The following is a 24,240-nucleotide window of genomic DNA, read 5'->3' on the forward strand; positions in this document are numbered from 1 at the left end:
ATCCAGCGCGTAATGTTTGGATTGTTGTCTGGTCCGGTAATCTGATTTGCTTCGACAGCTGTTAACCCATAATTTCTGCTTATTACAAAAGCAAAATGCAGTGGATGCTGGAAATCTGAATTAAAAACAGGAAATACTCATCGGGTCAGGCAGCATCTGTGAAGAGAGAACTAAAAGTTAACGTTTCAGATCAATGTGATTGAAAATTAAGTGATTTTGTCATAAAACTATGAAGTATCTTTTTGTCAATCTATTTTGTGAACTATTCTTGGCTTATTTCAAATGAGCTAAGGTTTTTGATCTAATTTTTTTTGCCATGTAAGGTTTTATGGTTGATTAAAATTATTGGAGAATTGAAAGATTACAAACTCCATTAAGCACGGCTAATAAACTTCAACAGTCTGCCGTTAAATAATGTTGAAGACATACTGGTAGACTGACTGACGAAAATTGCTTTTGCATTTTGTTGACCTCCAAAAATGTTTTGCATGGAAGAAATGCTAAAATATTGCAGCTCGAGGGTTGTTTTATTAACCCATTGCATGCTTATGATTACAGTTTGTTTGTTGTGTGATTGGTTGATAGTCACTTCACTGCTTAAACCATTCGTTTTATTCATTTCAGTTTGACTTCTGACATGTTTGGAGTGGTTTATTTTCTCGTTTTTTTTTCTTTCAGGACAGTGTGGAGTTTTACTTGGAGCTGGTGTACTTGGTCACCGCCTTTGTCCCTTCCGACACGGCGAGCTTGGCCAGCTCCCCGGGCAGCAGCAGGCGCCCGGTGGTCTGGATCTCCTGGGAGCTGATGGTGCGACACTTGTTGCGGGAAGCCTCATCTGTGGTTGGGAAAATGTTGGAATCCATTATTAAAGAAGCAGTAGCAGGACATTTGGAAAAGCAAAATTTGGTCAGGCAGAGTCAGCATGGATTTATGAAGGGGAAGTCATGTTTGACATTTTCTGGAATTCTTTGAGGATGTAACGAACAGGGTGGATAAAGGGGAACCAGTGGGTGTGGTGTATTTGGACTTCCAGAAGGCATTTGACAAGGTGCCACACAATAGGTTACTGCACAAGATAAAAGTTCACGGGGTTGGGGGTAATATATTAGCATGGATAGAAGATTGGCTGACAAACAGAAAACAGAGAGTCGGGATAAATGGTTAATTCTCTGGTTGGCAACCAGTAACGAGTGGGGTGCCGCAGGGATCAGTGCTGGGACCCCAACTATTTACAATCTATATTACTGACTTGGAAGAGGGAACTGAGTGTAATGTAGCCAAGTTTGCTGACGATACAAAGATGGAAGGAAGGGCAATATGTGAGGAGGACACAAAAAATCTGCAAAAGGATATAGACAGGCTAAGTGAGTGGGCAAGAATTTGGCAGATGGAGTATAATGTTGGAAAGTGTGAGGTCATGCACTTTGGCAGAAAAAAATCAAAGAGCAAGTTATTATTTAAATGGAGAAAGATTGCAAAGTGCTGCAGTGCAGCAGGACCTGGGGGTACTTGTGCATGATACACAAAAGGATAGTATGCAGGTACAGCAAGTGATCAGGAAGGCCAATGGAATCTTGGCCTTTATTGCAAAGGGGATGGAGTATAAAAGCAGGGAAGCCTTGTTACAGCTGTACAGGGTATTGGTGAGGCCACAGCTGGAATACTGTGTGCAGTTTTGGTTTCCATATTTACGAAAGGATAAACTTGCTTTGGAGGCAGCTCAGAGAAGGTCCTCGAGGTTGATCCCGGGGATGAGGGGGTTGACTTATGAGGAAAGGTTGAGGTGGTTGGGCCTCTACTTATTGGAATTCAGAAGAATGAGAGGTGATCTTATCGAAACGTATAAGATTATGAGAGGGCTTGACAAGGTGGATGCAGAGAGGATGATTCACCTGGTGGGGGAGACTAGAACTAGAGGGCATGATCTTAGAATAAGGGGCTGTCCACTTAGAACTGAGATGAGGAGAAATTTCTTCTCTCAGAGGGTTGTAAATCTGAGGAATTCGCTGCCTCAGAGAGCTGTGGAAGCAGGGACATTGAATAAATTTAAGACAGAAATAGGCAGTTTCTTAAACGATAAGGGGTTATGGGGAGCGGGCGAGGAAGTGGAGCTGAGTCCATGATCAGATCAACCATGATCGTATTGAATGGCGGAGCAGGCTCGAGGGGCCGTATGGCCTACTCCTGTTCCTATTTCTTAATTTCTTATGTTCTCACCCACGCTGTGCTTGAAAATATCGTTCACAAACGAGTTCATCATGCCCATGGCCTTGGAAGAGATGCCGGTGTCGGGGTGAACCTCCTTCATCACTTCGTAGATGTAGATGGAGTAACTCTCCTTCCTCGACTTTCTGCGCTTCTTGCCGACCTTTGGTGGTGTTTTCTTAATTGTTTTCTTGGCGCCTTTACAGTTTAACTTTTTGGAGTGTCAATATTTTATCCGTGCTGAATCCCCTTTGCAATTTTCAAAAAATATATTTTGGTATCATATAATCTCTACGGATAATGTTTTGTGAGTTTCAGCATCTTTCCATTGAGTGTATACTCCCATTCAATGGTTTCCTCCGTAAATATTATCATACATTTCCATACATTGAATTGTATGTCATTTTGCTTCCCATTCCACCAGCCTGTCTCAGTCTTCCACAGTCTTCATCACCGTTTTCTGAACTCCTTACTTTTGTGTGCTCAACAACTTTTGAGATTGTGCTCCCTCAGCCCAGGTTGTGCCATTTCCTCTGGGAGATCCACGTGGAAATCTTTTCCAGGAAATGGTCAAAGTAGCTGACATTGGTTTTGCATTGCCTGTGATATATTGGTTTGCTTGATGTCTCCATGTCACATTTGGAGGTCACTGTCGAACAAAGTAAATATATGCAGAGCCTGGTTGTTAAATCTGACATTCCTTTGTGGTAACTCAGCACTTGGAATTTTTTTCCACTCCGTAGCTTGGTTAACAAACGTGTCGGCACATAACTATTTTGGTTGTTCATGCACTAGTAGATAAGTATTAACGAATATTGCAGATGTATGATGATTGCCTTTATTTCGGTTATCAGTAACAGATTCTCAGGAAGTGCACATTTCAAAACAGCTTGTTATAATTAAAGCTTTTCTGCAGCCTCTTTACTCGTGTTCCCATCATTCTGTTTGTAGGCTAAATATAATAATGAAGATTAAGTTGGATGTCGGCTTGGCTCAGTGGCACTATTCCTGCATTTGGGTCTGAAGGTTATGAGCCTCTTCCTCGGACTTGAGCCCATACTCTAGGCTGGCACTTGTGTAAAATGCTGAGGGAGTGTTACATTGTCAAGAGAGATAGAAACGTTGAAAATAGATGCAGTAGTAGGCCATTCGGCCCTTCGAGTCTGCTCCGCCATTCAATATGATCATGGCTGATCCTCTATCTCAACACCATATTCCTGCTTTCTCCCCATACCCCTTGATGCCTTTTGTGTCTAGAAATCTATCTAGCTCCCTCTTAAATATATTCAGTGACTTGGCCTCCACAGCCTTCTGTGGTAGAGAATTCCACAGGTTCACCACTCTCTCTCAGTGAAGAAATTTCTCCTCATCTCGGTCCTAAATTTCCTACCCCATATCCTGCGATGATAAATGAGGCTCTGTACCTGTTCAAAAGGACATAAAGGATCTTATGCACTTTTTTTTTAAAGAAAAGAACAGGGAGCCCCCCGAGTTTCATCTCTTAACCGATGCCACCAAAATAGATTCATCTTTTATTCATCGTTCAACTTATTGATATTTTTGGATCTTGCTGTGCACACCTTGGCCACTATATATGCCGACAAAGCAGCAGTGATTACACTTCAAAAGTAATTCATTAGCTGTTGAGTGCTCCGGGGTGTTTGGAGGGGGAGAAAGGCACACTATAAATACAAGTCTTTTCTTTCTATTGAGTTATGGGGAAAGACTCACAGATTTAAGTTTGTTCCCACAGGACAGTAAACATGATCCACTCCTTACATATGAAGCATGGTTATTTGGGCAAAGTATCAGAGGATATCTGCAGAACCACACACCATTAAGACTCAATAGGACAGATCTCCTCCTTCACCATTGGTGTGTAAGAGTTTAATGATGCGGAAGCCATTATCAAGGAATCAGATACATTCTGCTTGTGATTTTCTGTCCATTCATTTTATTACCGGATTTTGTGATGAAGCCTTTCACCATACCAAGCTGTCATACCCCAGCGCTGAAGAGAAAAGTCTACCGCACTGGGAAATGAAGAAAATTAGGAATAATGATGGCCCACTCTATACCAGTTCTCAATTAATTAAATTTTTCTAAGTACATACAGATTTTAGAATCAAAATGCACTGACGTTGTTGTAATACGCAGAGGATTTCCTGGTCCTACGAAAGCATAGCATCCAACTACCAGCATGGATAGTTGGGACGCATTCTTGAATGCACTTCAATCTACTCCAACTGTTGGATTTTTAAATATCGCTTTTCAACAAGGCAGGTACTGACTTTTAACCTTTCATACAGTGGAGCTATCCAGGTAGGTATTTGCATGAAGCCTACCTGCCCTCCTGTATGGCTTAGAGTCGTGGACCATATACAGTAGACACCTCAAATCGCTGGAGAAATACCACCAACGATGTCTGCGCAAGATCCTGCAAATCCCCTGGGAGGACAGACGCACCAACATCAGTGTCCTCGATCAGACCAACATCCCCAGCATCGAAGCACTGACCACACTTGACCAGCTCCGCTGGGTGGGCCACATTGTCCGCATGCCTGACACAAGACTCCCAAAGCAAGCGCTCTACTCGGATCTCCTACACGGCAAGCAAGCCCCAGGTGGGCAGAGGAAACGTTTCAAGGACACCCTCAAAGCCTCCCTGATAAAATGCAACATCTCGACTGACACCTGGGAGTCCCTGGCCAAAGACCGCCCTAAGTGGAGGAAGTGCATCCGGGAGGGCGCTGAACACCTCGAGTCTCGTCGCCGAGAGCATGCAGAAAGCAAGCGCAGGCAGCAGAAGGAGCGTGCGGCAAACCAGACTCCCCACCCACCCTTTCCTTCAACCACTGTCTGTCCCACCTGTGACAGAGACAGTAATTCCTGTATTGGACTGTGCAGTCACCAGAGAACTCACTTTTGTAAGTCTTCCTCGATTCCGAGGGACTGCCTGTGATGATGATGATGAGAAGGCAGAGCTAGTTCTTTGCTAGCAGTGCAAACACCAATGATATTTGAAGCAGAGCTTACATTTGAATGGAAAGAATCACCACAGGTAATCCTTCGTAAAATTCGACAAACTTTTAAGTTCCTTATTTAATGACAGAGAGTTGCACAAGGGTCTCTTTACTGGCTAACTTCTAGAGAAGGTGAAAAAGTACAGAGGAGAAGTGAATAAAGAAATGAGGGACAAAAGACAATACAAGAATAGATTGGCGGCTAATATAAAACGGAATCCAAAAGCTTTTTGTCGGCATATTAACAGTAAAAGGGTTGTGCGAGGAGCGGAGAGACCGATTAGGGACCAAAATGGAGTTCTATTGGTGCAGACAAACCATTGCTGAGGAAGAGGACATTACCAAAGCTACAAATGTCGGGAAACTTGATGAGATAAAAATAGACTACAAGGAAGGTACTAGAAAGGCAGGCAGTGGTTAAAGTGGATAAGTCACCTGGTCCGGATGGGATGTGTCCTAGTTTGCTGAGGGAAGTGAGGCTCGAAAGTGCGGTGGTGATCCTTCTCAAATACAGGGGTGGTGCCAGAGTACTGGGGGATTTGCAAATGTTTCACCCTTGTTCACAACAGGGGAGAAGGATAAAGCTGACAATTGCAGACCAGTCAGTTTATTCTTGGTGGTGTGGAAGCCTTTAGAAACAGTAAACCAGGAGAAAATAAATGGCCACTTGGCCATATATCTAATAATAATAAATAAGAGCCATCACAGAGTTGTTGAGGGCAAATCGAGTTTGACAAACTTGGTAACAGTGAGGGTGGATGAGGGTTGCACAATTGATGTTATGTATATGGACTTCCAAAAAGGCGTTTGATAAAGTGCCACATATTGGGCTTGTTAACAAAATTCAAGCCCATGGGATAAAAGGGGCAGTAGCAACATGGATACAAAATTGGCTCAGGGATTGAAAATCTAGGGGGAGGAAATTGGGCACGGGGATCGCGGTATGTGACTAATTTGCACCCATTCATTGCGTTGCAGGCAGCATAGTAAATTCATGGTGCCTGCTACTTTACATGACTGCTGCATGTAGCCAACACTACCCGTGCTGTTAATTGGCTGCATGCATGAGCAGGGGTCCACAATCCCGAGTGGCTAGTGCTGCTTAAAGGCAGCCTGCTCATCATAAAGGGGAGGCACATTGTGGCTGAAAGAAGCAGTGGGTGTTATTTGATAACTGGATCTGTGCTCTGATACATTGAACAATGGCTGAACATGTGAGAGAGCGAGCACCAAGGTTTTCAGGCACTGCACAGGAGGTCTTGGTGGACCAGGCGGAAAGAAGAACAGATGTTCTGTATCCAGGGGCGGGGAGGTGGGGGCAGGAGCCCCTCCAGACAGATCCTCAGGAGGCAGTGGGAAGAAGTAACGGCAGAGTTCAATGCCAGGAGTGTTGCTCCAAGAACATACATGCAGTGCAGAAAGTAGTTTAACAATCTCACACGATTAGTCAAGGTTTGAGGGCTGGATTTTGCAGGGGGGATCAGTGGGCACAATCGATGGCGGGTCGGTGGGAAGGTGTTTCTTTTCCATGGCGGTTCGGGACCCTTCTGTGAACCTGCCTCCACGCGCCTTTACCAAATATCCGGTCTGTCAACGCTGAACAGATCCGACATGCAGCAGCAGGAGAAGACAATGAAAATCATTAGTGGTTTGGTTATAGCCACTTATCCATGTTTTTCTTCCCAACTTTTTGGATTTGACAGGTCACCCACCGGTTTCCGGCTGTGCCTAGATCCTGTCTGTGAAGCTGAGGCTGGAGGGCAGTGGCCATTGAATCAGCTGATGAGTTGGCAGCTTCAAATGTCAAAGCTCCCAGCTGATTGAGAAATGTTCCCCTAACCGCCACCTTCTCCAAACTGCATTTCCACTACAGATCTAGGATGCTACAAGACTTTACACAAGTCTCCATCCAGTCTGACCTCATTACCTCTCCCACCATTGACAGATCGCTTCTGTCTCTACTTCACCTGCCATCCATTCCATCAGCATCGGTGCCCTTGAAACTCTCTCACATTGGTCCTCAGAATCCCACCACGAACAGCCCCAACACCAGCAGCACCAGGCACACCAGCAGCACCACCACCAAGACCAACCTTCTCTGCAATCACCTTATGTTGCACAGGACACAACACATCAGCACCCGACCACATTGCTGCCCGGGAGGCCAGGGATGGGCTCACCATGGCCACATTTACTTCACTTGATGCTGTACACCCTGACTGTCACATGATGCACCAGGTTGGCACCACCCCACACCAGTTCCATAAAGCATCCTTACAATGTCCAAGCCATTCCTTTCACACTCATCACCATTGTGGGGGGTAACGTTATGTCTCACCATTCACTGTAACTCACTAAGCCCCTTCCAAAGGTTCACACACATCTGTCCAAGAATGCAATGTGCTAAAAATAAAGGTTTCAATGTTTAACAACACATTACCAGAAACATGACATGAACATTGCATAAAACACCCAAGTGCCTACCCTTGTGTGTTGTTAGTTGGTGTGATTGGACAAGGATGAGGGTGAGTGTGAGGGGTGGCCAGTGAGATGGGGAAGTGATAATGTAGATAGAGAGAGGGATGGGTGGCGGTGCAAGGTAAGTTGGTGTGAGTAAGGATGTGCAGGAGTAGGGTAGGGAAGGCAGAGTGATGGGAATGTGATGAGTGGTACAGCAGGATGAGGTTGAGTGTGGCTTTACAGTAACGTTTTGTGATTTACCGAGATCATTGAAAGGTTTGAGCCACTGCAGCCTGGTCCTCCTGATCATATCCCTGCTTGTGCCCTCCTGTGCAACCAGGCTACGTTGGTGTCCTGAGGAAGTCTCTTCCGCCCATTGGAAGGGAAGAGGACCTCCCTGCATGCTGTGACTCCCTCCATAAACATCTGGAGGGAGTGATGGGAGAGCCTGGGTGCAGCCGTGTCCCTCTGTGCCGAGATTGGCGCTGTTTGCAGCACCTCAATGCTGTAAAACATTAACAGCGCAACTGTCAATAAGGAGTTGGCCATGATCCCTTTAAGGAAATCGACTGTTGACACATCATCAAATGATGACATCGGACGCGCTTCTGCTAATTGTCGGGAAATGCGCTGGGCGGGCTTAACAAGGGAAATCATGGGAAATTCATTTTAGAGGCATTAATATTCATCCCAGCACTCGTACTAAAAGAAAAACTACATACATAACACGATTTAGATTTGAGACGTCCGGTGGTCGTGAAAGGGGCTATATAAATGCAAATCTTTCTTTCTTTAGATTTAACGTAGAAATACGTTTCAATATTGACCCGGAAATTGGGATCGGAGGCCTACCTCCGATCTGAAACATTTCTACAAAAGTACCTGGTGGTCCGGGAGGAGCGTGGGATTCCAGTGGGGAGGCCTTCCCTTCCCGTACTGCGAAGCGTGCTCCCGTCCTCCAGGTTCCCACGCAGACGGTGCAATCAGGTACAGTATTCCGCAGCATTCTCATTAATAGCAATGGGAACTCCGTATCTACCAGTTCTCAGTGTTATTAATGGGGAAAAAAACCCAAACACACTGAACACCATAATAAAAAATAAAAAACACACCTCACGTAATTAAAATTAAAGTTAATAAATATCTTATACCTGCAGAAAAAAAATTCCGAGTTCAAAATTTAAAAAAAAATTATGGTTAAAATAAATGTAACGTAGTGGGCAGGGGTTTTTCTTTACAACAAAATGTGTTTTTTTAATTTAATGTAATTATATTTGTGTAAGTTTTTAATCTCTTATACCTATAACAGTAGGCTATGTGCCTGCTTTTTCAGGCGCAAGAGTTTTGAGGACATTTGCCGGGCAAGAGATGGGTAAATCCCGCAATCTTGTCCGTGCAAATGTCCTCACTCCCGAAATACGGAGGATCTGTCCAGCTCCAGCTGACAGATCGGAAAAGCCGGTTTTCAGCGCGTGCGCATTGTACGCCGAAAACTGGCTTTTGCGATGCCTTCCCGGGTCCGTACACACTCCTCACACACCCCGTACACACTCTGTGCACACTCTGTGCACACTCCGTACACACTCCGTACACACCCCGTACACACCCCGCACACACCCCGCACACACCCCGCACACACCCCGCACACACTCCGCACACACCCCGTACACACTCCACACACACACTCCGCACACACCCCGTACACACTCCACACGCACACTCCGCACACACTCCGCACACACTCCGTACGGACCCGGTGAGGTCGGGGTTCCCAGGCCAATATTTAAATCCTTTCATTGACACGTTGCGAGAGTGGGAAACTGACAAAATTGATTCACCAATAAAGATGTCAATAAAATGTCTAAAATGCCGCTGAAAATAATAAATGAATATTGTATATTATCATAAATATTGCCAGTTAAATAATTAATGCTTGATTTTAATCAAGAAGCACCTTACTTATCTAAATGATCTTAATCCCACTTGATGTATTTTTATTATTAACTGATCGGGGGCAGTGGGACATTCATGCCTGATGTACGCTTTATTGATGCATAATCTAAGTTTTATTTGACTTAATGTAACTTATTTAAAATTTCTAGCCATGTTACTTGGCATTTTCTAACTTGGAATGGCAGTGTGTCAGCATGATTGCTAGGTGTTATTTGCAATAATGGTTCAGCTGCTAGAGAGATTTGTGTGTATTGGTGAATAGCCTTCAACCAATGCAAATGACTGTTATTGTTAGCAGTATTTCAATTCATTTCCCAGCACCAATTCCGTGACAACAAAGTAACAATCTTTTCACCTGAACAATTATTGCTTTTACTGCACCATTACTTCAGCTCGTGGTCTGATGAGAAATCATTGAATAATAGAAACATCATAGAACATAGGACCATACAGGATCATTTTAGCCCCATCCCCTCGTGTGAGGGGCAATGTGGGGGGTTACATTTAAAAAAAGTGGGAAAGCCGAGCTCAACTCACCCACGGCCGGTTTAACCGGGGTGGGTTTGGGGTTGGATGAATAACCCAGTCTGCAGGGACGGGGCAGTAATTATAACATTTAAATGTGGCGACATGCCTCAGATTTTATCATCAATTTGAATTTAACAGCTGCCGACCATGTTTCCCAGGCTTCAGGAAACCCGGCAGATAAAGGGAGGCGGGAGCTACCAGATCCAGCAAGTTGTGGGCCAGGAGGAGCGGAAGTGCTTCACACAACCCCCTGTGATCTGGCTCTCCCCCAATCTCTCTCCGTCCCCACGATCTCTTGCCCCCTCCCCGCGATCTCTCCCCCGCTCCCCGCGATCTCTCCTCCTCCCTGCAATCTCCCCCCCCTCCCCGTGATCTCTCCCCTTCCCCGCGATCTCTCCCCTCCCCGAAATCTCCCACCCCGCGATCTCCCCTCCTCCCCACGATCTCTCCCTGTCCCCGCGATCTCTCCCCCTCCCACAATCTGCGATCACCACCTCCCCCTCCCCGCGATCTCTCCCGTCCTTGCGATCTCCCTCTTCCCTTCCCCGCAATCTCTCCCTCTCCCCGTGATCTCTCCCCCTCCCCCACCCCGCGATCTACCCCCCCCCCTCGACACGATCTCCCCCCTCCCCCTCCCTGGAATCTCTCCCCGTCCCCTCACCCTCCCTCTCCCTCCCAGCGATCTCCCCCCCCCCACCCCGCCACCCCTCCCCTGGATCTACCCTTACTCTTCCCCCTCCCCGGAATCTCCCCCCTCCCCCTCCCCCTCCCTCTCCGCGGATCTCTCCCCTCCACCCCTCCCCGGGATCTCCCCTCCACCCCTCCCTGCGATCTCCCCCCCCCCCTCCCCCTCCCCCTTCCGGCAATCTCCACCCCCTCTCCTCCCCACCCCTCCCCTCAATCTCCCCGCCTCCCCCACCCCCTTCCGGCAATCTCCGCCCCCCTCTCCTCCCCAGCCCTCCCCGCGATCTCCCTGCCTCCCCCTCCCCCTTCTGGCAATCTCCGCCCCCTCTCCTCCCCACGATCTGCCCCCTCCCCCTCCCCACGATCTGACCCCTTCCCCCTCTCCGCGACTGCCCCCTCCCCGCCTGCAAGCTGAGCCGCCTGCAATCTGATCCCTCTCTATATGACCCCTGATCTCCTCGATTATCAGGGCCCATTCCCAGGAGTCCCACCTGCTGCCTTGTTGTGCAGGCTTTCCCCACTGAAAGTTGGCCACCTTCAATCTGACCGGCTGCCGGGCAGGTAATGGAGTAAAAAATGATAATGAGGTCCCACCATTGGGATCAGAAGGGCTTCCGCATTCCTGGATTTTCCGGCTGCTGACATGTGCCTTGGTTTTACCCTCCGCCTCCCTATACATAGAAACATAGAAACATAGAAAATAGGTGCAGGAGTAGGCCATTCGGCCCTTCTAGCCTGCACCGCCATTCAATGAGTTCATGGCTGAACATGCAACTTCAGTACCCCATTCCTGCTTTCTCACCATACCCCTTGATTCCCCTAGTAGTAAGGACTTCATCTAACTCCTTTTTGAATATATTTAGTGAATTGGCCTCAACAACTTTCTGTGGTAGAGAATTCCACAGGTTCACCACTCTCTGGGTGAAGAAATTCCTCCTCATCTCGGTCCTAAATGGCTTACCCCTTATCCTTAGACTGTGTCCCCTGGTTCTGGACTTCCCCAACATTGGGAACATTCTTCCTGCATCTAACCTGTCGAACCCAATCAGAATTTTAAACGTTTCTATGAAGTCCCCTCTCATTCTTCTGAACTCCAGTGAATACAAGCCCAGTTGATCCAGTCTTTCTTGATAGGTCAGTCCCGCCATCCCGGGAATCAGTCTGGTGAACCTTCGCTGCACTCCCTCAATAGCAAGAATGTCCTTCCTCAGGTTAGGAGACCAAAACTGTACACAATACTCCAGCTGTGGCCTCACCAAGGTCCTGTACAACTGTAGCAACACCTCCCTGCCCCATATCGTACATCATAGAATCACAGAGCACAGCAAGAGGCCAATCAACCCATCGGGCCTGTGCCGGCTCTTGGAGAGAGCGATCCAATTAGTCCCACTCCCCTGCTCTTTCCCCACAGCCCTGCCAATTTTTTCTTTTCACGCATATATCCAATTTCCATTTGAAAGTTACGTATGAATCTGCTTCAACCATCCTCTCAGGCAGAGCGTTCCAAACCATAACAACACACTGTAAGAAAAAATTCTCATTTCCTCCTGTTTCTTTTCCAGTGATCTTTAATCTGTGTCCTCTGATTACTGATGCTCCTGCCCATGGAAACACTTTCTCGCTATCTACTCAATCCAAACCTTTCATAATTTTGAAAACCTCTACTAAATGTCTTCTTAACCTTCTCTGCTCTCAGGAGAAGAACCCTGTTCTATATGTAAACTTGTATTTACTCTGTAAAGCCACCAGAGGGCTCATCCCCTGGAGTCCCAAGGGATCCCATAGTCCCTTGGAAGCACAGGTACTTAAGGAGGCCTCACAGGTTGGAGAGGCACTCTGGAGACCTGCAATAAAAGACTAAGGTGACACTTTACTTTGAGCTCACAGTGTTCAGTATGACTCTTTCTCCACACATAACAACTGGCGATGAGATACAGATAACGAACCCAAATATGTAGAGAACAGTGGGCATCCTGGAGAAATTTTCGGATTGAGAAACTTTTGTGGAGCGACTGGACCAATACTTAGTGGCCAACGAGCTAGATGGGGAAGAGAACGCTGCCAAATGAAGGGCAATCCTCCTCAACGTCAGTGGGGCACCAACGTATGGCCTCATGAAGAATCTGCTCACTCCAGCGAAATCCACGGAGAAATCGTACGACGATTTGTGCACACTGGTCCGAGAGCATTTTAACCCGAAGAAAAGCATTCTGATGGCGAGGTACCGGTCCTACGCCTACAAAAGGTCTGAAGGCCATGAAGTGGCGAGTTATGTCGCCGAGCTAAGACGCCTTGCAGGACATTACGAATTTGAGGGACATTTGCAGTACATGCTCAGAGACTTTTTCGTACTTGGCTTTGGCTACGAAACCATACTTCGCAAACTTTTGACTGTGCAGTCCCCGACCTTGAGTAAGACCATAGCGATAGCCCAGGAGTTCATTGCCACCAGTGACAATACCAAGCAAATCTCTCAGCACACAAGTGCTGCTACAAGTACTGTGAACAAAGTGATGTTGTTTTCGAATCACAACATACAGGGCAGGTCACACATGCCTGCAGCTGCATATCCGCAGATGTCTGAGTCCACCATCAAGGGTGATGAATGCTAGGCCATTAACACCTTTTTGGCGCTGCGGGGGTGATCATCGTTTCCATTCATGCCGATTCAAAGTATACGTTTGCAAGGGCTGTGGGACAATGAGACACCTCCAATGTATGTGCAGGCGAGCTGCTAATCCTGTCAAACCTGCAAACCACCATGTTGCAGGGGAGGACAGATCCATGGGGGATCATGACAAACCAGAGCCTCAGACCGAGGAGGCAGAGGTACATGGGATGCACACATTCACCACGAATTGTCCCCCGATAATGCTGAATATTGAACTAAATGGACTCAGTGTCAATGGAGCTGGACACGGGTGTGAGCCAGTCCACCATGGGCAAAAAGACTTTCGAAAGATTGTGGTGCATCAAGACCTCAAGGCCAGTTTTAACTCCAGTTGGCACGCAACTAAGAACTTACACAAAAGAACTGATTCCTGTAATCGGCAGTGCTACTGTAAAGGTCTCCTACGATGGAGCGGTGCACAAGCTACCACTCTGGGTGGTACCGGGCGATGGTCCCACGCTGCTTGGCAGGAACTGGCAGGGAAAGATACGCTGGAACTGGGACGACGTCCGAGCGCTAACTCCCGCTGACGACACTTCGTGTGCCCAGGTCTTAAACAAATTTCCTTTGCTGTTCGAACCAGGTATTGGGAAATTCCAAGGAGCAAAAGTGCAGATCCACCTAATTCCGGGGCGCGACCCATCCATCACAAGGCGAGAGCGATACATTACATGATGAGAGAAATGGTAGAGATCGAGCGAGACCGGCTGCAAAGAGAGGGCATCATTTCCCAATCGAGTTCAATGAGTGGGCCAGGCCTATTGTCCCAGTCCTCAAGGGAAATGGCACCACCAGAGTCTGTAGCGATTACAATGTAACTATCAATCGTTTCTCCCTGCAGGATCAATAACCACTACCAAAGGATGACCTTTTGCAATGCTGGCGGAGGAAAGACGTTCATGAAGCTGGATCTGACTTCAGCCTACATGATGCAGGAGCTGGAGGAATCATCGAAGGGCCTCACCTGCATCAACACGCACAAAGGTCTTTTTATTTATAACAGATGCCCATTTGGAATTCGATCAGCAGTGGCGATATTCCAGAGAAACATGGAAAGCTTACTGAAGTCGGTCCCGCATACCGTGGTTTTCCAGGATGACATCTGGTCACAGGTCGGAACACAGTCGAGCACCTGCAGATCCTGGAGGAGGTTCTTAGTCGACTCAACCGCGTGGGGCTCAGGTTAAAACGCTCGAAGTGTGTTTTCCTGGCGCCTGAAGTGGAGTTCTTGGGATGGAGAATTGCAGCGGACGGCATCAGACCCACCAACGCGAAGACAAAGGCAATCGAGAACGCACCGAGGCCACAGAACGTGATGGAGCTACGTTCATTTCTGGGAATCCTGAACTATTTTGGTAACTTCTTACCGGGTCTCAGCACACTGTTAGAACCACTGCACATCTTACTATGAAAAGGGAATGAATGGGTTTGTGGCAAAAGCCAAGAAAATGCCTTTGCAAAAGCAAGAACATTGTTATGCTAAAACAAATTGCTTGTGTTGTATGATCCATGTAAGCATTTGGTACTCGCATGTGATGCGTCGTCATATGGAGTCGGGTGTGTATTGCAACAAGCTAATGATTTTGGGAAACTGCAACCGGTTGCTTATGCATCCAGGAGTCTGTCTAAAGTTGAGAGAGCCTACAGCATGATTGAGAAAGAAGCGATAGCGTGTGTCTATGGGATAAAGAAAATGTATCAATACATGTTTGGGCTAAAATTCGAATTGGAAACTGACCATAAGCCACTAATATCCCTGTTTTCCGAGAGTAAAGGGATAAATACCAAAGCATCGGCCCGCATCCAGAGCTGGGCGCTCATGTCCGCATACAACTACTCCATCCGCCACAGACCAGGCACATAAAACTGTGCCGATGCTCTCAGTAGGCTGTCAGTGCCCACCACGGGGGTGGAAATGGCACAACCCGCAGAACTAGCCATGGTTATGGAAGCATTTAAGAGTGAGCAATCACCCGTCACTGCCCAGCAGATCAAAACCTGGATGAGCTAGGGCCCTTTATTATCCCTAGTCAAAAGCTGTGTGCTTCACAGGAGCTGGTCCAGTGTCCCAGTGGAAATGCAGGAAGAGATAAAACCATTCCAGCGGCGCAAAGATGAAAGGCAGACTGCCTTCTATGGGGCAATCGAGTAGTGCTTCCCAAGAAGGGCAGAGACACCTTCATCAATGACCTCCATAGTACCCACCCAGGCATCATAATGATGAAAGCGATAGCCAGATCCCACGTGTGGTGGCCCGGTATCGATGCGGACTTAGAGTCCTGCGTTCACAGATGTAATACATGCTCGCAGTTAAGCAATGTTCCCAGGGGGGGCACCGCTAAGTTTATGGTCTTGGCCCTCTAAACCATGGTCTAGGGTACACGTCGACTATGCAGGCCTGTTCTTGGGTAAAATGTTCCTTGTGGTTGTAGACGATTACTCCAAGTGGATTGAATGTGAGATAATGTCGGTTAGCACGTCCGCTGCCACAACTGAAAGCCTGCAGACCATGTTTGCCACACATGGCCTACCAGATGTCCTGGTGAGCGACAACGGGCCATGTTTTACCAGTGCTGAGTTCAAAGAATTCATGACCCGTAACGGGATCAAACATGTCACATCTGCCCCGTTTAAACCAGCGTCCAATGGTCAGGCAGAGAGATCAGTGCAAACCATCAAGCAAGGCTTGAAGAGGGTAACTGAAGGCTCGCTGCAGACTCGCCTATCCTGAGTCCTGCTTAGCTACCGCACGAGACCCCATTCACTCACTGGGATCCCACCTGCTGAACTGCTCATGAAAAGAGCACTAAATACAAGGCTCTCGTTAGTTCACCCTGATCTACATGAACAGGTGGAGAGTAGGCGGCTTCAACAAAGTGCATACCATGATAGCGCAAATGTGTCATGCGAGATTGAAGTCAATGATCCTGTATTTGTACTGAATTATGGACAAGGTCCCAAGTGGCTTCCCGGCACTGTCATGGCTGGAATAAATTGTTAGTGGCAATTGCCAGTAGCTTCTAAGTAAGTAGCAGTTTAATTTAAAGGGGAAAAGTTAAATAGTTGGGATTCTTTCAGGTTTAGGCAGAGAAAAACTAGGTAACTCTTCAGTAGGAGGCAATTAGCAGCTAGTTAAAACCAGTTCTGTAAGCGACTGACCAGTAGTGAGTCATCTGACCTAGATACAGTTTAAAAAGAGGCAGCTCATGCAGAGCACGGAGTGCAGCAGCATAGAGTGGCATTTGTGAGTTTGGTAAGTGGGTGAGTTTGGGCAAGTGGGGGTGGCAGGTGCTGTTTGGTCTTGTTTTTCATACCAGTGCTGACACTAGAGCAGCTGATAAGGAGTGCCAGAGTAGGAGACGGAGGCCCAGAGACCAGCCCAAACAGTTGCAGACAAAGATAGAGGGGTGAGAAATCGAGAGGTCACGTCAGAGTGCGGGGAGGAGCAGTGTCAGCGGCAGTCCGGGGTCAGCGGCCTACAAAGACCCAGCGGCAGTCCGGGGTCAGCGGCCTACAAAGACCCAGCGGCAGTCCAGGGTCAGCGGCCTACAAAGGCCCAGCGGCAGTCGGTGAGCGAGCAGTGCGGGGAGGAGGGACAAGAAATCAAAAAGTGAAGTCACAGCCAAGCTGGTAAGTGGTTGGCTGATCGGCTGGTGAGTATATCTCTTTGATTTTGTGTTCTAATAGATAAGAGGATAAATTACTAAATAGCTGTTTAGTGTGTGTAGTGGGAGTCAGTGTTTTTGCTGGGTAATTTAAGAGTAACTAGTGGGATGGCAGGGCAGCTCGTTCAAACGGAATGCAACACCTGTGCCATGTGGGAATTCCTGGATGCTTCCCGCAACGGGGATGACCACATGTGCAGGAAGTGTCTCCAGCTCCTCCAACTTGAGCGTCGAGTCTCGGAGCTTGAGTGAGGACTGGAGGCACTGAGGAGCATCCGAGAGAACGAGAGGTACGTGGATAGCTCGTTTCAGGCGTTGGTCACCCCACAGATTAAAAGGATACAGGAGGATAGGGAATGGGTGACCGTCGCACACAAGTGTATGGCGAGGCAGGTAGTACAGGAGTCCCCTGAGGCTATCCCGCTCTCCAACCGGTACTCTATTCTGACTACTGGCGAGGGCGGTGATGCCTCTGGGGAGTGGAGCCAGGGCCCAGCCCACAGCACCGTGGGTGGCTCAGCTGCACAGGCGGGGAGGAAGAAGACGGGAAGGGCTATAGTGATAAGAGATTCAATAGTTAGGGATAGCAGATAGGCACTTCTGCGGCAGCAAAAGTGACATCAGGATGTTGTGTTGCCTCCCTGGTGCAAGGGTCAATGATGTCACTGAGCGACTGCAGGGCATTCTGGGGAGGGAAGGGGAACAGCCAGTGGTTGTGGTCCACATTGGTACCAACGACATAGGTAGAAAGAGGGGTGAGGTCCTGAAAGCTGAGTTTAGGGAGCTAGGAGTAAGATTGAAAGCCAGGACCTCAAAGGTGGTAATCTCGGGATTACTGCCAGTGCCACGTACTAGTGAGGGTAGAAATAGGAAGGCTAGTCAGATAAATACGTGGCTGGGGCAATGGTGTAGGAGGGAGGCTTTAGTTTCCTGAACAATTGGGACTGCTTCTGGGGTAGGTGGGACCTGTACAAGTCGGACAGGTTACACCTCAACAGAGACGGGACCAATGTTCTCGCGGGTGGTTTAGATAGTGCGGTTGGGAGGGTTTTAAACTAGCTTGGCAGGGGGATGGGAACCCAGGAGAGGGCTCTGAGCTAGCTAGAGTGGGTGAGAGCTCAGATGAACAGAACCCCAAGAAAGGATGCAAAAGGCAGAAGGCAACAGAGCAGAGTAGCACTGGGGTAAGTGTAAACCATAAGGTGATAGGAAGGGACAATATGTTTAAATATAAAGGGGCTGCAGGAGGGGTCAAAATTAAAAATCATGGTTTAAAACTAGTATTAAAACATTTTACCTAAACACACGCAGCATTCGAAACAAAGTAAATGAGTTGACGGCACAAATCATGACAAATGGCTATGATTTGGTGGCCATTACAGAAATGTGGTTGCAGGGTGGCCAAGACTGGGAATTAAACATATAGGGGTATCTGACAATTCGGAAAGATAGACAAGAAGGGAAAGGAGGTGGGGTACTCTGTTAATAAAGGATGATATCAGGGCAGTTGTGAGAGCGTTATTGGCTCTAATGAACAAAATGTTGAATCATTGTGGGTGGTGATTAGAGATAGTAAGGGGAAAAAGTCACTGGTGGGCATAGTTTATAGGCCCCCAAATAATAACTTCACGGTGGGGCAGACAATAATCAAGGGATTAATGGAGACTTGTGAAAAAGGAACGGCAGTAATCATGGGGGATTTTAACCTACATATCGATTGGTCAAATCAAATCGCACGGGGTAGCCTGGAGGAGGAATTCATAGAATACATACGGGATTGTTTCTTAGAACAATATGTTACAGAACCTACAAGGGAGCAAGCTATTTTAGATCTGGTCCTGTGTAATGAGACAGGAATAATAAACGATCTCCCAGTAAAAGATCCTCTGAGTGATCACAGTATGGTTGAATTTGTAATACAGATTGAGGGTGAGGAAGTAGTGTCTCAAACGAGCATACTATGCTTAAACAAAGGGGACTACAGTGGGATGAGGGCAGAGTTGGCTAAAGTAGACTGGAAACACAGACTAAACGGTGGCACAATTGAGGAACAGTGGAGGACTTTTAAGAAGCTCTTTCATAGTGCTCAACAAAAATATATTCCAGTGAAAAAGAAGCGCGGTAAGAGAAGGGATAACCAAGGAAATAAAGGAGAGTATCAAATTAAAAACCAATGCGTATAAGGTGGCCAAGGTTAGTGGGAAACTAGAAGATTGGGAAAATTTTAAATGACAGCAAAGAATGACTGAGAAAGCAATAAAGAAAGGAAAGATAGATTACGAAAGTAAACTTGCGCAAAACATAAAAACAGATAGTAAAAACTTTTACCGATATATAAAACGGAAAAGAGTGACTAAAGTAAATGTTGGTCTCTTAGAAGATGAGAAGGGGGATTTAATAATGGGAAATGTAGAAATGGCTGCGACCTTAAACAATTATTTTGCTTCGGTCTTCACAGTGGAAGACACAAAAACCATGCCAATAATTGCTGGTCATAGGAATGTGGGAAGGGAGGACCTTGAGACAATCACTATCAGTAGGGGGTTAGTGCTGGACAGGCTAATGGGACTCAAGGTAGACAAGTCCCCTGGTCCTGCTGAAATGCATCCCAGGGTATTAAAAGAGATGGAGGAAGTTATAGCAGATGCATTCGTTATAATCTACCAAAATTCTCTGGACTCTGGGGAGGTACCATCGGATTGGAAAGCAGCTAATGTAACGCCTCTGTTTAAAAAAGGGGGCAGACAAAAGGCAGGTGACTATAGGCCGGTTAGTTTAACATCTGTAGTGGGGAAAATGCTTGAAACTATCATTAAGGAAGAAAAAGCGGGACATCTAGATAGGAATAGTGCAATCAAGCAGACGCAACATGGATTCATGAAGAGGAAATCCTGTTTAACTAATTTACTGGAATTCTTTGAGGATATAACGAGCATGGTGGATAGAGGTGTATCGATGGTTGTGGTGTATTTAGATTTCCAAAAGGCATTCGATAAGGTGCCACACAAAAGGTCATTGCAGAAGATAAAGGTACGCGGAGTCAGAGGAAATGTATTAGCATGGATAGAGAATTGGCTGGCTGACAGAAAGCAGAGAGTTGGGATAAATGGGTCCTTTTTGGGTTGGAAATCGGTGGTTAGTGGTGTGCCACAGGGATCGGTGCTGGGACCATAACTGTTTACAATATACATAGATGACCTGGAAGAGGGGACAGAGTGTAGTGTAACAAAATTTGCAGATGACACAAAGATTAGTGGGAAAGTGGGTTGTGTAGAGGACACTGAGAGGCTGCAAAGAGATTTAGATAGGTTAAGCGAATGGGCTAAGGTTTGGCAGATGGAATACAATTTCGGAAAAGTGATGTCACCCACCTTGGGGGAAAAAAAACAGTAAAAGGGAATATTATTTGAATGGGGAGAAATTACAAAATGCTGCGGTGCAGAGGGACCTGGGGGTCCTTGGGGTCCTTGTGCATGAATCCCAAAATGTTAGTTTGCAGGTGCAGCAGGTAATCAGGAAGGCGAATGGAATGTTGGCCTTCATTGCGAGAGGGATGGAGTACAAAAGCAGGGAGGTCCTGCTGCAACTGTACAGGGTATTGGTGAGGCTGCACCTGGAGTACTGCGTACAGTTTTGGTCACCTTACTTAAGGAAGGATATACTAGCTTTGGAGTGGGTACAGAGACGATTCACTAGGCTGATTCTGGAGATGAGGGTGTTACCTTATGATGATAGATTGAGTAGATTGGGTCTTTACTCGTTGGAGTTCAGAAGGATGAGGGGTGATCTTATCGAAACATTTAAAATAATGAAAGGGATAGACAAGATAGAGGCAGAGAGGTTGTTTCCACTGGTCGGGGAGAATAGAACTAGGGGACATAGCCTCAAAATACAGGGGAGCCAATTTAAAACCGAGTTGAGAAGGGATTTCTTCTCCCAGAGGGTTGTGAATCTGTGGAATTCTCTGCCCAGGGAAGCAGTCGAGGCTAGCTCATTGAATGTATTCAAGTCACAGATAGATAGATTTTTAACCAATAAGGGAATTAAGGGTTATGGGGAGCGGGCGGGTAAGTGGAGCTGAGTCCACGGCCAGATCAGCCATGATCTTGTTGAATGGCGGAGCAGGCTCGCGGGGCTAGATGGCCTACTCCTGTTCCTAATTCTTATGTTCTTATGTTCAAAGAGGGGAGCAGGATATTTCGGGTCAAACTTTCAAATGGACTCATTCACCGGAAACACTTGGACCAAATCAAACTCAGATTCACGGACTACCTTTTTTGATCCCCCAACAAACCCACCAGTGACAACCTGCACCACGGTTGACCACGAAGCAGAACCTATCATCCACAGCAGCCCAGCAGGGCCCAACACACCAGGCAACCCAGCAAGGCCAGCTGTACAGCAGCCCAGCGAGGGCTCAACAAATGATTCAACAATACCAGCTTTCATACCGAGACGATCAACCAGGGCAAGGAGGGCCCCAGATCGCCTCACATTGTAAATGGTTACACTATTGAATTTGGGGAGGATTGCTGTTTTGTTTGTAAACTTGAATTTACTCTTTGCAGCCACCAGAAGACTCATCTCCTGGAGTCCCTTGGCAGCACCTGTACTTAAGGAGGCCTCACAGGCTGGAGAGGCACTCTAGAGACCTGCAATAAAAGACTAAGGTCACACTTTACTTTGAGCTCACAGTGTTCAGACTGACTCTTTCTCCATACACAACAAACCCCAGCTTCTCCAGTCTCCCCACATAACTGAAGTCCCACATCCCTGGTACCATTTTTGTAAATCTCCTCTGCACCCTCTCCAAGGCCTTGACATCCTTCCTAAAGTGAGGTGCCTGGGATTGGACACAATGTTCCATCTGTGTCCGAACTAGTGATTTATAAATATTTAGCATAACTTCCTTGCTTTTGTACTTTGCCTCTATTTTTCAAGCCAAGATCCCTTATGCTTTTTACGGCCATTTGATGAGCCAGTCAAATCCAGGTCAATGCTGCTGTTATAGTGAGCAATAACTCAGCTCGGTATATGCATCAAAACAAGTTGTCAGAAGAGATTGCAATGGTCTGCTGGGCACTTTTAAAGAAAACTCAGGCAGTTTTACAGCCAATGAAGAACTTTTGAAGTGTGGTCACTGTTGTAATGTTGGAAACGTGGCAGCCAATTAGCGCAAAGCACGGTCCCATAAACAGCAATTTAGCTCTACTGCATTCAGCAGTTGGAAAGGAATGTGATACTCAAGTTATTTTGCCACTTTTTGAATAACTGAAACCAATTTGCATCAAAAAGCTGAAAATGGCGGTATACCTGGGGCAGGGGCAGGGGGGGAGGGGGGGGAGTCATTGAAACGTGAATCTGTGCTGCGATAATTTGAGGAAACGGCTGAACATGCGAGGGAGGGAGCACCAAGGTTTTCTGATGATGCACTGGTGCAAGAGTAGATCGAAGGAGGGACATCCTAACACATGGTCAGGGCACAGTGGGAGGAAGTAGCTGGGGTCAATGACAGGAGTATAGTTCCAAGGACATGGATGCAGTGCAGGAAGAAGTTTAATGATATCACACGAGTTGTCAAGGTCAGTGAGTTCATCTTCAAATGGTATAGCCTATCAACTGCACCACTAGCCCCGTCCACTTTGCAATTCACTACACCCCCATCACTCACCTGCCAACAATCTCTGTCAAACAGCACTCAACCCTGCAATTCATATGCATTATTTCACCCTCACACACTTAGCACTGTTGCAAGCCTCACAGCCACTACTCACACATACTGGCAGCTATTCAACCATGACAGCCACATCACCCAAACATATTGCAGGACACTCACTGATACAACTTCCCTTTTTCTTGCAGGAGAAGGTGATGCATAACAACAGGCATCAGGAAAGTACTGGAGGGGAAGAGAACAGTTCAGAGAAGGCTCACGAGGTTGATTGCTGAGATGAAGGGGTTGTCTTATTAAGAAAGGTTGAGCAGGTTGGGCCTATACTCATTGGAGTTTAGAAGAATGAGGGGTGATCTTATTGAAACATATAAGATTCTGAGGGGGTTTGACAGGGTAGATGCAGTGAGGATGTTTCCCCTCATGGGGGAATCTAGAACTAGGGGGCATAGTTTCAGTATAAGGGGCCGCACATTTAAAACGGAAATGAGGAGAAATTTGTGGAATTCTCTGCCCCAGAGAGCTGTGGAGGCTGGGTCATTGAATATATTTAAGGTGGAGATAGATAGATTTTTGAGCGATAAGGGAAGTGGGGAGCGGGCAGGGAAGTGGAGCTGAGTCCATGATCAGATCAGCCATGATCTTATTAAATGGCGGAGCAGGCTCGAAGGGCCAAATGGCCGATTCCTGCTCCTATTTCTTATGTTCTTATGAATCACAAGCAGCAAATGGTGAGTATACGTGAGTGAATAAGTTTGAATGTGAACATATATTTTATTATGAATGTGTATATGATTGCATTACTGTGAATGCTAGTATGTGCATGTAAGTGAATATGTTCCTGAGTGGACTGGTGTGAATTTGTGAGCGCCTCACCTTCTTGCTTCTCCTGGTTTATGCTACGACCTACCCATACCTCGCACCTTCACATAACATAAGAACATAAGAAATAGGAGCAGGAGTCGGCCATTTGGCCCCTGAGCCTGCTCCGCCATTCAATAAGATCATGGACTCAGCTCCACTTCCCCGCCCGCTCCCCATAACCCTTTACTCCTTTATCGTTCAAAAATCTCTCTATCTCTGCCTTAAATATATTCAATGACCCAGCCTCCACAGCTCTCTGGGACAGAGAATTCCAAAGATTCGCTGCCCTCTGAGAGAAGAAATTTCTCCTCATCTCCGTTTTAACCCCAACATTCCTCACTTTTCAGCTCCAATGCTTTGGTTGCTCATAGCTTCCCTCTCACATACTTAAACGGACGTGTCAACGTATATAACAAAACCACAACCCTGATTCTGGTTTTAACGTTTCTGCTCGAGGTGAGGAGGAAAAGAGGGAGAAAGAAACAGAAAGAGAGCGGGGGAAGCTGTCAAAACTAC

The 24,240-nt window shown here is 46.9% G+C and overlaps 1 protein-coding gene across 1 annotated transcript; it reads right to left on the reverse strand.

Moving 5' to 3' along the window:
* Positions 1-692: 692 nt before the first annotated feature.
* LOC139275343 (histone H2B 1.2-like) lies at positions 693-4,194 on the reverse strand. Its single transcript, XM_070892654.1, has 3 exons — positions 4,167-4,194; positions 2,218-2,403; positions 693-835 (listed from the first exon to the last, which is right to left on the reverse strand). Exons 1-3 carry the CDS (start codon positions 4,192-4,194, stop codon positions 693-695), a joined length of 357 nt encoding a protein of 118 aa, XP_070748755.1.
* Between the last annotated feature and the right edge of the window lie 20,046 nt (positions 4,195-24,240).

The sequence above is a fragment of the Pristiophorus japonicus genome, chromosome 10 (assembly GCF_044704955.1).
Source record: "Pristiophorus japonicus isolate sPriJap1 chromosome 10, sPriJap1.hap1, whole genome shotgun sequence".
NCBI lineage: Eukaryota > Metazoa > Chordata > Chondrichthyes > Pristiophoridae > Pristiophorus > Pristiophorus japonicus.

What these genes read in the sequence shown, in the direction of transcription:
- LOC139275343 (XM_070892654.1), bottom strand. Translation starts at nt 4,194, where the DNA reads ATGGTGAAAGGCTTCATCACAAAATCCG. An exon ending in AGGCTTCATCACAAAATCCG is followed by an intron (nt 2,404 to 4,166) that starts GTAATAAAATGA and finishes TAAACTGTAAAG; the next exon opens with GCGCCAAGAAAACAATTAAG. An exon ending in TATTTTCAAGCACAGCGTGG is followed by an intron (nt 836 to 2,217) that starts GTGAGAACATAA and finishes TCCCAACCACAG; the next exon opens with ATGAGGCTTCCCGCAACAAG.